The 11,959-nt window shown below is 40.4% G+C and overlaps 1 protein-coding gene across 1 annotated transcript; it reads right to left on the bottom strand.

Annotated features, from left to right (window-relative positions):
- Positions 1 to 2,502: 2,502 nt before the first annotated feature.
- On the bottom strand, positions 2,503 to 5,632 carry PROK1 (prokineticin 1). Its single transcript, XM_072644293.1, has 2 exons — positions 5,561 to 5,632; positions 2,503 to 2,634 (listed from the first exon to the last, which is right to left on the bottom strand). Exons 1-2 carry the CDS (start codon positions 5,630 to 5,632, stop codon positions 2,503 to 2,505), a joined length of 204 nt encoding a protein of 67 aa, XP_072500394.1.
- Between the last annotated feature and the right edge of the window lie 6,327 nt (positions 5,633 to 11,959).

Raw genomic sequence — 11,959 nt, 5'->3', positions numbered from 1 at the left:
AGTGAAATCCCTATAGGGGTAAGGAAGCAGAGAATTCAAGAGTCAGAATTCCCCGTCTGGGAAAGAATTTGGAATTATCCTGTTCAAATAAGGAAACTGAGACCTAAAGAAGTTAATAAGAGGCCTGTACTAGATGGCCTTCCAGTCTTACCAGTCTATGAAGTGAAGTGATTTTTGTCCAAGGTCATCTAATTAAGTTATCAGAGAATGTGGGAGTAGGGAAGAAGTCCTCAGATTCCCCCAAGTCATGTTACATAGGGGCAACACAGAATATGGTTTATTTGTAATTACATTAATCAAGCTTCCTCCTTTCCATATAGCTGGCTCAGACAAAGAATTTAGTGTCCTGAGCCAAGTGAATGACAGCAGGGATAAAATCTGTGACTCTGGAACTCATACTCCCTAGAATGGGTTAGAACGAGTGGCTCTTTGGGTGATATTGGCAGAAGGTTTCTATGCTATGAATAGGGAGACTAGATTTAGGATTAGGGTTAGTGTATGTAAGGAAAGAATATTTTTCTAGTGCGGAGAAGGGGAAGGAAGTTAAGGACTGGTATGAGGGAGAAAGACTTCATTTCTGACAAGGACTGGATGAGAGAAAACAAAGCAATCTTTTTATCATTTACACATTTGTCAGTACAGTTGTTACCTCAGGGGCTCTACTAGGAGTTATAGTCCCACAGGGAAAAAGCAGAAATGGTCCAACTGAATGTCACATCAGTACTTAATTTTCTGGTCAAGTGGTATCAGCATCCCTGGCAAAAAAAAAAAATAGGAAATTAGTCCACTAAGGACTTGGCAATAGTTAGTCTGCCTGACCTCCATCAAATGGCAAAAGTTGTATTCTCTATGAGGAGGAGGCTTTCACTTTTGATCGGGGTGGGGTGGCTTAGGGAAAAGAAGGGGTTGGATTGTTGAAGAGCAGGAAGGGGCCTGGTTGGGTTTTAGAGGGAGCATGGGAAACGGCTCTTGGAATAGATGAACTTCTAAAAGTCTATGTTCTTGAAGTCCATCGAGCACCGGTATCTGCCATCTACGAATCTGGAGCACAAGTAGTTCGGCAAACAGGGGCACGTGTGGTGTTGGCGTTTCCCAAAGAAAGGGACCTAAGGAGAGTATGGAACAAATTCGAGGACTGAGACACAGAGCCTTAGGGCACAAGAGCATGAGACAATTCAACAAACATTTGTTAAATACCTACTATGTACACAATCATTTAATTTAGTCCTCAAATTTGAGCTGTCTGGACTATTCCTAGAAAGTGTTTAATCCGCAGCTGATTATCTTGATACCCAGCTTTTCCAAACCACCCTTCATCAGGAATGTCATTTTCATATTGGCTTAGGCCAAACATTAGTTAATTAGGTAAACTTACAACCAGATGAATCACAGCACACTTTCCAGATGGGATTCAAGTTGATCCTTTCTAGCTTATGAGGGAATAGCTTGGGGCATTGCTCTCCCTACTACTTCCCTCCTGAGCGAAAACTTCAACTTTCTCAAAAGCCAACTGGGGCTGGAGCTAGCTCCAGGGAGAGCAGTCCCTGATCTGTTGTCAACTCCCAATACTATCTAGGGTTTAAATCCTAATGAAACTCCAAACCAAATTGAGAGAATATGAGGAAGGCTGAGGGCAAAAGTTTCACCTAGACGTGGAGGTGAGGAATCTATCCAGATTTCATTGGGGATAACATACCAAAGGAATACCTTGCTCTAGGGCCTTGAAGGGTAAAGTAATCTAAAGTTGTACATTTTCCTGAGGGAGTGATGGTAGCAGTGGAGGCCCCTGCTAGTGAGTAGAGAGGCACACTACAGAATCTCTTTAGAGGGCCATATGGCAGTATCCAGTTAAAGAACAGAAATAATCTTACCTAGTAATTCAGTTATTGGGAATAAATTCTGAACATATTATTGAAAGAGGGGGTATGGGAGAGGAAAGAACATTTGAGGCAGCATGGTGTAGGAGAAAAGGTTCTGGATTTCAATCTTAGCTCAATAAACCGACTCACTATTTTTGTGAACTTAGGCCCAGTTCTGTTTGCCTAGGCATAACATGGAATTCCAAGTGTGTGTTAAGGACCAGTTTGCTAATGTGACCGATAACCCCTATGCCTAGAATCTCTATCTCCTGATCCGTGTGGGTCAGGTGTTGGCAGCAGAGTAATCCAACAACCTTCCCCTGCCCAATGAGGGCTTTATTTGGGGCTGGGGAAATGATATGGACATAAGATGAGAGGAGCGAGAGTAGGGAGTGAGGGAATTCATGCTAAGAAATTCTCTCCTCTCCTCTGCCTCTTCTTAGGGCTACTCTGTCACTTTGCCTTAGAGAAATAAATGATCTCAACAAAACTGCCAGTGGGGACTCTTAAGGACACTGCCACCTAGGTATGGCACCTAATGACAATCTGCTTCTATCCTAGAGACCCTGAGGCAATCCAATTGGCCCTGGGGGTATATGAAAGGGTCAGGGAGCATGGGAGACCACAGGTGTGCAGGAGTGCTCTATACCTTGTGGCTGACGGGGTGACATTCATCTCCTTCCTGCCCCAGCGGGGTACACATCCGGAGCCCTCGGAGCCACAGACTGATGGCGCAGCAGGTACCTGCTCCACACTGCAGATCTCTTTCACAGGCCTAGGAAGAGAGGAGAAGAGACACAGAAACACAGCCAATTAGCCAGACCTGGCAAGCTGCAGACATGGCAATAAATATATACATCTAAGTCTTCTTGGGTGGGAAAGGGGAGGTAAAGGGAGGATCCAGAGGGCAAGGAGTAAAGATTGGCAAAGGAAATGGGGGTTGCTCAGCATCCCTTCTCCTCTGCTAGCAGAGTCTCTGTCCCATGAGCAAGGCAAGACCCTCCCAGGGAGCAATTTGGCCTATGGTTTGTTGACTAGGGGACAACCTCTGATACCACTTTATAAGCACTCAAGAGAGGCTAGTACAACTGTGAAACAGTCTTTTTTGGTACATTTTTCTGATGGGAAGAGTCTAGCAATGGCTCACACTACTGGAAACGGATCCATGACCCTGCTGCATTGGAGGGGTCATCCAGCACCAACTCTACCTCACCCTACTTTCACCCTGATTGTGTACTTCCTCTCCCGCTTGCTTTTAGAGGCCTTCCTAGCTATAATTTGGGAGCTGTGTCACTCTTCCTGTGCAGGGGACCTCCCAACTGTCACAGCCATTTGCCCACAAGAAAAGGAGCTAGCTTGCTAAGATTTGTTTGGTTTTGATTGTGTTGTGTTAAAAACCAAACACAACACAACCTGGCTGATTTCTGGAAACCGATTTTTTCTGAGGGACCACATGAATAGCTACTTGAAAATAATCTTATGCTGAATTGGAAGAATTCTGTCATATTCACTCAGGTAATGCGATCGGTTCCCCCAATGAGTAGGTATGAAACTTAATTAGAGCAAACATAACATTTTTAGCTCCTCTCTCTACCCTTTTCACTTTACACCTGCTCACAGGCTTGTTGCAAAGATCAAATGAGATAATGTAGGGAAAATATCTTGCAAATCTTAAAGCATATAGCTAACTATAATAATTATTACTGTTTTGTGTTTCCAAAGTTGTCTTCCTGTGTCTCTGAATGACAGACAAGATTAGATGATGCAGGGGCCCCTTAGAATCAAACAGTATCTCCCACCACAAGTTGCCTGAAACCTTCCAGAAGGTGGTCTTCACTTGTTTGTTCTTGGAAGAGTACTTAACAAAGCCCAGCTTCCATTAAATTGGGTTTTTCTCTTCACGAGACACCATGGATGTGTCTATACAGGGAATGGAAATGTCTATACAGAGAATCGAGACACATCCACAAGATGCCAATAGCAGAAATAAAGATAAGGCTCTTTGGACACTGCCTCAGTCCTCTACCTACCTTCCCTGCACAGGGACAGCCTTTGTAAGATGGTTCAAAAACAAACCAAATACATCTAAATACTATGATTAGATTGTTGAGGTGAAAGGCTTCATTTCTGCTCTTCTCCCAGGAGAACACTATACAGTAAATGACTTTGAAAGGCTGATTGTCACAACTATATGGCAGTAGGTGTGAAAAAGAAACAGGAACAGGTAGGAAAAGACCAGTGGACTTGGAGATGGAGCTGAAAACCCCCTGCCTGTTTCCCCAGTCTCTTTCAGGTACTAATCGGTAAGTTGTTCCTTCCATATCTTTTTTCCTTGTTTTGTTTTTTTTTTTAATCTCTTCGCCCTTTCTAAAAGATAACATCAAAAATGTGTACTGGTTCCCTTCTATCAAGAAAAACCTTCACATTTCTTTTCCTGATAATTTTAGTGACATGCTCTTTCAAATTTTAGTGACATGCTCTTTCAAATGTTATAAGATCCATATAGAAAAGCAATGACAAGAACTTTAGCATTTACGTTGAACAGGGACATTAATTTTACTGCCTGTTTTCACAGAGGGCTAATAGTGAACATGGTTTTTCTCTGCCTTCTACCCTACCAGGATTTAATGCTAAACAAGAGAATAAAAAACTCTCTGCTACATAACTCTATCCATTATAATTCTCTTTTTAAAGATTTCATTTATGGTTTAGGCTTCAAAAGCATCTACTTGATTTTTACATACTTTTATTCTTTTGAATTTATTTAGAAATTGTCTTCTCTTCATGGGTATTATAACTAACCCACTTACAGGAATTGTTCAGCATTTCTCCACATTTATGGTTTAGGCTTCAAAAGCATCTACTTGTAATGTGTTGATATGGCAATAAAATTAATTTCCTTTTGGACCTTTGTCTTTTATCTGGACAACCCTGAGGTTAAATATTCTTTTCCATTTTAAAAAAAACACAGCTACATCAATAAATCATGTTCACAAAATAATGGAATTTTCCCATAGAATGCTCAACCGACATTAACATGAAAACTAAGGCAAAACCTAGTATTCAGCATCATGGAAAATAAGATTTTTAATTGCTTCCCTCTCCCCTTTTTATTAGTGTTTTTGTTTTTGTGTACTTAGAATATGTCTGTTCCCCTAATTTTATTAGACTTGTGCAGGGAGGGAGAATCCATTAGTAAGAACTGAAATGGAAAGATTTTCAGGATTTCATTTTCTTAAGAAGAGGGAAAAGCCCAAGTTACATTAACTCCCTACTTTAAACAAATCCAGTACTCTATATAAAATACCTAAATTTGCAATTGAAATAAGTCAAATAATATTATTCACTCTTCCTAATGATTCTCTGATCTACTAAAATATTTCTTTAAACAGCAAACTCTCTTATTATATTTAAGATTCAATTTACCCACACATTTCAGGAATATATATATATATATATATCACAATAAAACATATCAGAATAACCAATTAAGCAATCTTCTGAAGTCCTAAAGGATTCTGTTAAATATTTCTGAAGTGCCATCCAAATATCCAATTCCATTATTTGTTTCTTTACTTTTCATGTGATGCATGAAACCAACAAAGGTAACCTCTTGGTAGTTGATACTAAATTTATATTGCTGGTAAAACATCTCTGATCCTCCCAACCTTTATGGCCACGAAAATGTTAGATAGACTTACCCCAGTGATCACCGCACATTCAGAAATAGTTACTAAAAGGAGTATAAGTGAGACTTGGATGGCAATTTTCATGGTCACTTAGAAAGCCAGCAGAAATCTTATCTTCCAAAATATTTCTCTCTCTCTCTTTCCTTCTCCAGCCAATAAAGTCTGGAACCCCCAAGCCCTTTCTCCTGCCACACTTTATAAGATCAGGTCCAGTCCTGCCTGCATATGTAATGTCTCCACTCTTTCAGTCTCCATCACTGATGCTATTCAAATGATCTCAGAGCAAGCAGATGAGACCTGCATCCCTAATGACATCAAATAACCATCAAAACCAATAAAAATGAATAAATTAAGGGCTTTGACAGTTACTCTAACTCACCCAAGAACTCAGTGATTGAGTCATTTAGATATATTTCACTCCCATCTTATCTTTTTTTCTTGGGGCATCATTTCATCCACCTTAGGGGGGAAAGAGGGGCAGCCTGTTCAAATAAAACAATATCACAAAGATTTTATTTATCCATTCCTTCACTGAGTCTTACAACATAACAATTTTTTTCTACCTTAACTTCATTCAATAGCTGTTTTTTCAAGCATTTACCAGTTGTTATGAGGACTACAATATATTATAAAGTAGTAGAATTCTGGCCTTTGAGAAGTTTTGGAGTCTCATTGAGAAGAAAAATTGATATACACAGGACAAAAGTAATAGTATAAGATTTGGTGTGATTAATAAAACAGACTCCAGGAATTAGGACACCTGGCTTTGAGTTTATATGACCATGAGCAAATCACTTCATCTGTCTGACCTCCTTTTACCCTTCTGTCATGACAGTGGGGTGATGGAAAGTTGGGCATGACTAAACAACTCAACAGTTTGAATGAGATCACCTGTGGTTGTTACCTGGTGAGGAGAAAGGTGGAGGCTATATAAAAATGTTGTTTTTATGTGAGGGATACTTTTGTAGGTAGGTGTTCCTATCTTTGGGATGGTCCCTGCTTAAGCATCTGTTAGCTCTTTGTTAACAACATTTTTGTTTCCTAAGAAGAAATGGCATTTTCTGGGAGTAATGGTTGGTGAAGGCAGAACTTCCTAACAATTAGACCTGTCCAGTAAAAGACATGCCCCTTCCTCTCCCCCCCACCCCAGGTGGATAGTATGTATTGGATCAGAGCTCGGATGACCATCTAGTAAGAATATTGCAGAGGAGACCATGCTAGAGGCAAGATGGACTAGATGTATACAAGGTCCCTTCAGTGTTTGTGAGCTTGAATCCAGTCCTTTGACCCCTAAGTATAGATCACTTGCTTTCTCCTAATATAAGGGTTCTTAACTTGATCTATGAACTTGCTTTTTTTTTTAGTAGAACTGGTTTCCTTTGTAATCCTGTGTATTTTATTTTATGCATTTAAAAACATTTTTGTGAGAAGCCCATAAGCCTTACCAGACTGCCATATTTCCGTGAGAGACAAAGTTAAAACTTAGGACCTGAAGTATGAGAAGCCTTTCACTCTCGGGTCTTCATTTAAGTTATGAAGTTTTATCCAAACAAAAAGAGAGATCAAATTGTTCCTTCTGTTGCTCTCCCTATTTCCAAGAATTTACTGGACGTTCCTATCTAGTATAGATTTTTTTTTTTAATTAGAAAAGGATCCTCAATATTCAAGAATCTGGTTAATTAGTTTCTTTGTTTCCCCTGTAAACAGAGGAAAGTGACTTCCTCTATGAGAGCTCAGCAGTGTCTTTTAAATGGCAGCTACAGCAAACACATCTACCACCTCAGTGAAGGTTTGGAAGCACTCAGACACTTAGCCTGGTCATGCTTCTCCTGGGCTAATTCCTCCTACCCAGGAAAAATGAGCATGAGATGGTCATGGTAAATGAGCAGATGAAAGCCATAGCCTGGAAATAGGGAAATCTGATACCCAACCAGGGTAAGTCTTCCTCCCAGAGCAAGCCAAGAAGATTCTCAGAAGGCCAACCCAAAGGCAGAGTTTTCATCCTTATTTCACATTATTCCTCTTCATGCTCTCCATGTTCCAGGCAGGCTGCACTATTAAGCATCTTCAAGTTCCTTGAACTCATCCTGAACTCTTCTGCCTTTGGTCATTGTGGATCAATCAGACATTTAGCAAGTAATAAGCATCTACTGTCTGTCTGCCAGGTTTGCTCCTGTGCTTAAGAGGTTTGCCATTTCCTTCTCCAGCTCATTTTGCAGGTGGGGAAACTGAGACAAACAGGGTTAAGTGACTTGCCCACGGTCACACAGCTAGGAAGTGTCTGAGGCCAGATTTGAATTCAAAGAGGAATCATCCTGACCCCAGGCCCTATCCACTGTGCCATTTAACTGCCAAATCTGGTAGTCTTTTCTCAGTCCTAATCCTTTTCAGCCTATCTGCTACATTTGACAATCCTGACCACCTTCTCCTGTTTGATACTCTTTCCTCCCTGAGTTTTCATGACATGACTCTCCCTTGGTTCATCTCCAACCTGTCCTACCTTTCTTGCTTGGTCCCTTTTACTTTCTCATCATCAGTATCATGGACCCTAACTGCTCATTTCCCAAGGGTTTGTCCTAGACTGTCTTTTCTCCCTCTATACTCTGTCTCTGTCTCAATCTCTGTCTCTGTCTGTCTCTCTCTCTGTCTCTCTGTCTCTCTCTCTCTGTTTCTCTGTCTGTCTGTCTCTGTCTCTGTCTGTCTGTCCTCTCTCTGTCTCTTTCTGTCTCTCTGTCTCTCTGTCTCTCTCTGTCTCTCTGTCTCTCTCTCTCTCTCTCTGTCTCTGTCTCTCTCTCTCTCTCTCTCTCTCTCCCCATAATTTTATCAACTCCCATAAGCTTACCTATCATCCCTCTTAAGATGATTCCAAGATCTCTATATCCAGACTCATCCTGTCCCTTGAGCTTCAGACCAATACCCTCAATTGCGCATTGGACATTACAGATGATGTCCCAGTGATATCTGAAATTCAGCATGTCTAAAACTAAACTTGTGTTTTCCCTTAAAACGTCCTTTCTTCCATTCTTCTCCATTTCTATTGAAGGCACCACCATTCTGATCTCCTCGGCTCATACCTTCAGCACCATCCTTGACCCCTCACTCTCCCTCACCCTACGTATCCAATCATTTCTCAGAGGGTGCCCTATCTCACAACATGTCTCACATCTGACCCCTTCCTTTTACTCACAAAGGCACAGCTAGGTGGCTCAGTGGGCTCATATGGATTTAAATCTGTCCTCGGACATTTCCTAGCTGTGCAATTCCAGGCAAGTTACTTAATCTCTGTTTACCTCAGTTTCTTCATCTATAAAATGAGAATAATGATAGTGCCTACCTCCTACGTTGTTGTGAGGAACAAATGAAATGATAATTAAAAAGGACTTTAGTAAGCACTACATAAACGTCAGTGGTTACTATGGTTGTTACTATCTTCTTAGCAATATTCTGTTGCAATTCCCTCAGTCATTTTTATTCTGTTTTTTCCCAATTCAAAGATCACTTCTCTTGGGGAAGGAAAAAGAGAAGGAAAACAAGAATTGAATACATTAGACTTCTCATTGAATGAAGGCCCTTATCATTACACATTTTTGCTAAATAGTCCTCCTTTTGCTTCTTCCATCCTTCTCTTGCCCCCAAACTTAGCTTTCAGTGGTTTTTGGGTTTTTGGGCTTTTTGCTTTCCTTAACATTTATTTGCTGATCTCAGCTCAGGCTTTGATACTTCAAACTGTGGTTGGACTGTTACTGCTCTTTATATCTCCATTGCCTACACTGTGTCCTACAAATAGTAGTAATTGACAATGATTAATCATTGGTTGAGCTCAAGTGATTGGGCATAAGACCTGTTCACCACCAGTACAACCTCATCTAGTTATCAGTTGCAGTATTTAGACTAGAAGGAACTTCTTTCCAGGCATATCCCTTAGTGGATGTCATGTGGCAATCAGCAAACCAGAGTCTGGTGGGAAAAACATGGAGAGAAGTAATTCCCGTGAACCACATGTTGACCTAGGAGACCACAAATTAACATTATCTATGTTGTATTATATTTTTATTTGTTCTAGTAAGCATTCCCCAAGGACTACAGCCAGGAGTAGTCTGACACCTTTTGTGTAGTAGATGGAATAATGCATGTCATACCCTCAGCAGCTCATTGTTAGCTCTATAAGATATCAATAGGCAGTTTTCAGAGGAAGAGATCCAGGCTATCAATAGCCACAAGAAAAAAATACTCTAATATATACTCTATATATAATATAATATATAATAATAATATTCTATATAATAATCACTAATAATTAGAAAAATGAAATTTTAAATACTCTGAGGTACCATCTAACACTCATGAGTTTGGCAAAGTTAACAAAAAATCAAGTTGAGTATGTGGCAAAACAGGTATATTAATGTACTGTGAGTGGAGCTGTGAACTGGACCAACCTTTCTGGAAAGCGATTTTAAACAATGCCCCCAAAGCTATTAAATTTTGCTTACCCTTTGACCACAAATATTACTACAGATATACCTCTGAGAAGCTATGGATTCAGTTCCAGACCACTGCAATAAAGTGACCCATATTAATTTTTTGGTTTCCTACTGCAAATAAAAGTTGTTTGCACCATATTATACTCTAATAAGTACACAATAGGATTATATCTTCAAAAATATACATATCTCAATTTAAAATATTGCTAAAAATCATCATCCGAGCCTTCAGCAAGTCATAATCTTTCTTTCTGGCCTCAATATGGATGGCTGCTGACTGATTAGAGGGGTGGTTGCTGAAGGTTGGGGTAGCTGTGGCAATTTCTTAATATAGACTACAATGAAGTTTGTCACATTGATTGACTCTTCCTTTCACTTGAACATTTAGAGGACATTGTAAGGTTATTAGCTGGCCTAATTTCAATATTGTTGTGTCTCAGGAAATAGTGAGGCCCTGGAAGCGTAAGAGAGATAGGGAACAGCTGGTTGGTGGAACAGTCAGAACACATACAACCAACTCTGATTTGAAAATGTAAGAAAATACACAAGGAATTACAGCTGAACAGCAGGGTGGGCCTTCGTTGTCCCCTTGCTCCTGCTCTTGGTCAAATGAGCCCCCAGCTCAAAGACACAAGCAGATGTTCCTCTGGGTTTGTCCATTCATATGGAGGTCATTTCTTATGGTCTCAGAAGGGAACTGCAGATATGTAAAGCAACAGCTCTTGTTTATGTCTCATGCTGCTGCTCTGGGATGATCACTACTTCTCTGTTCTTTCCTTGTTATTCTCAAGAGACCTCACCACCACCGCCAAACTCATAACACATGAACATGGAAAAAGTAACAGCTACTTTCCCCCCCTCCCTCCCAGGGCAGATCTTGAATTAGTTTCTTCTCTTCCCAAAGAGGGAAGATCTACAAATCCCAGCGGGTTTGTGGCTAGCCAGCCCTTTGCCAGGGGTTGTTACATACAGAAAATGGGGAAAAGGCCACATGAGTTGAGAGTCATCTACTCCAACCACAATACAAAGGCTTCCTGCTTTGTGGCAATGGTTCCTGGAATAGGCAAGGTGGGAGTGAGGCCCCTCCGCAAATTGTGCCTCAGTGGCGACAGGTTGAGAAACTTTATATTTTCTTAGGGGAGGGTGTGGGAGGACAAAAAGGCCAAGCCTATGAAATGCATAGCTCAATCCACTCCAGTATCTTTGATAAGAAAACCTCAAATGGGGTCACCAAGAATGGGACATGACTGAAAAACAACTAAACCACCACAAATGAATTGAACAGGAATCAAGTAGTCAACATCACCATGATGTAGCTAGGACAATATGTACCCAGGACAGGGCAAGAAATTTACAATGACTTAACCATCTCAGATGAATTTCACAATTTATTAAGAAAACACCATGAGCTCCAGAACAAAATTCTCATTGAGGGAGAAACAGGACTTTGGTACTTTTCATAGATGAATATCAAGATTCAGAACAAAGTCTTGTTGGGCTGGATTTTGTATTATTTCAGGAGCATAACAAAGACCTCTCAGTAGGCCAATAAAAGCCTTGGACAGCGCTGGAACCTGAGCCCTATGCTGGTCTTGGTTAGGTGTAGGGTCAGGGGGATCTTGAGCTGAGCTTTTCTTGGTTTCTTTGTTCTATAATCAAGTACCCATCATCCTTTAATTCTCCTTCCCGAAACTAACAGAAATGACCTCAAAAGAGAACCTAACAATTCAGATCTCCCAAACTAACTCTGCAAACAGTAAGACCCAAGCACTTAGAAGCAGAAAAAATATAAAGTATAATTTATAAAATAACAACAATAGCAAAGACAATTTCAAAAGACTTTTAGAATTTTGATCAATGCAATAACCAACCTGTTTCCTCTCAAAGTTCTAGCAATGTAGTACTTATCAATGAAGATTATTAGCAAGTT

This window comes from Notamacropus eugenii, chromosome 2, assembly GCF_028372415.1.
Source record: "Notamacropus eugenii isolate mMacEug1 chromosome 2, mMacEug1.pri_v2, whole genome shotgun sequence".
Taxonomy (NCBI): Eukaryota; Metazoa; Chordata; class Mammalia; order Diprotodontia; family Macropodidae; genus Notamacropus; species Notamacropus eugenii.
Note: the sequence above shows the minus strand (reverse complement) of the source record. Positions and strands in the feature narration are given on the sequence as shown.

What these genes read in the sequence shown, in the direction of transcription:
- PROK1 (XM_072644293.1), bottom strand. Translation starts at nt 5,632, where the DNA reads ATGAAAATTGCCATCCAAGTCTCACTTATACTCCTTTTAGTAACTATT. An exon ending in AATGTGCGGTGATCACTGGG is followed by an intron (nt 2,635 to 5,560) that starts GTAAGTCTATCT and finishes CTCTCTTCCTAG; the next exon opens with GCCTGTGAAAGAGATCTGCA.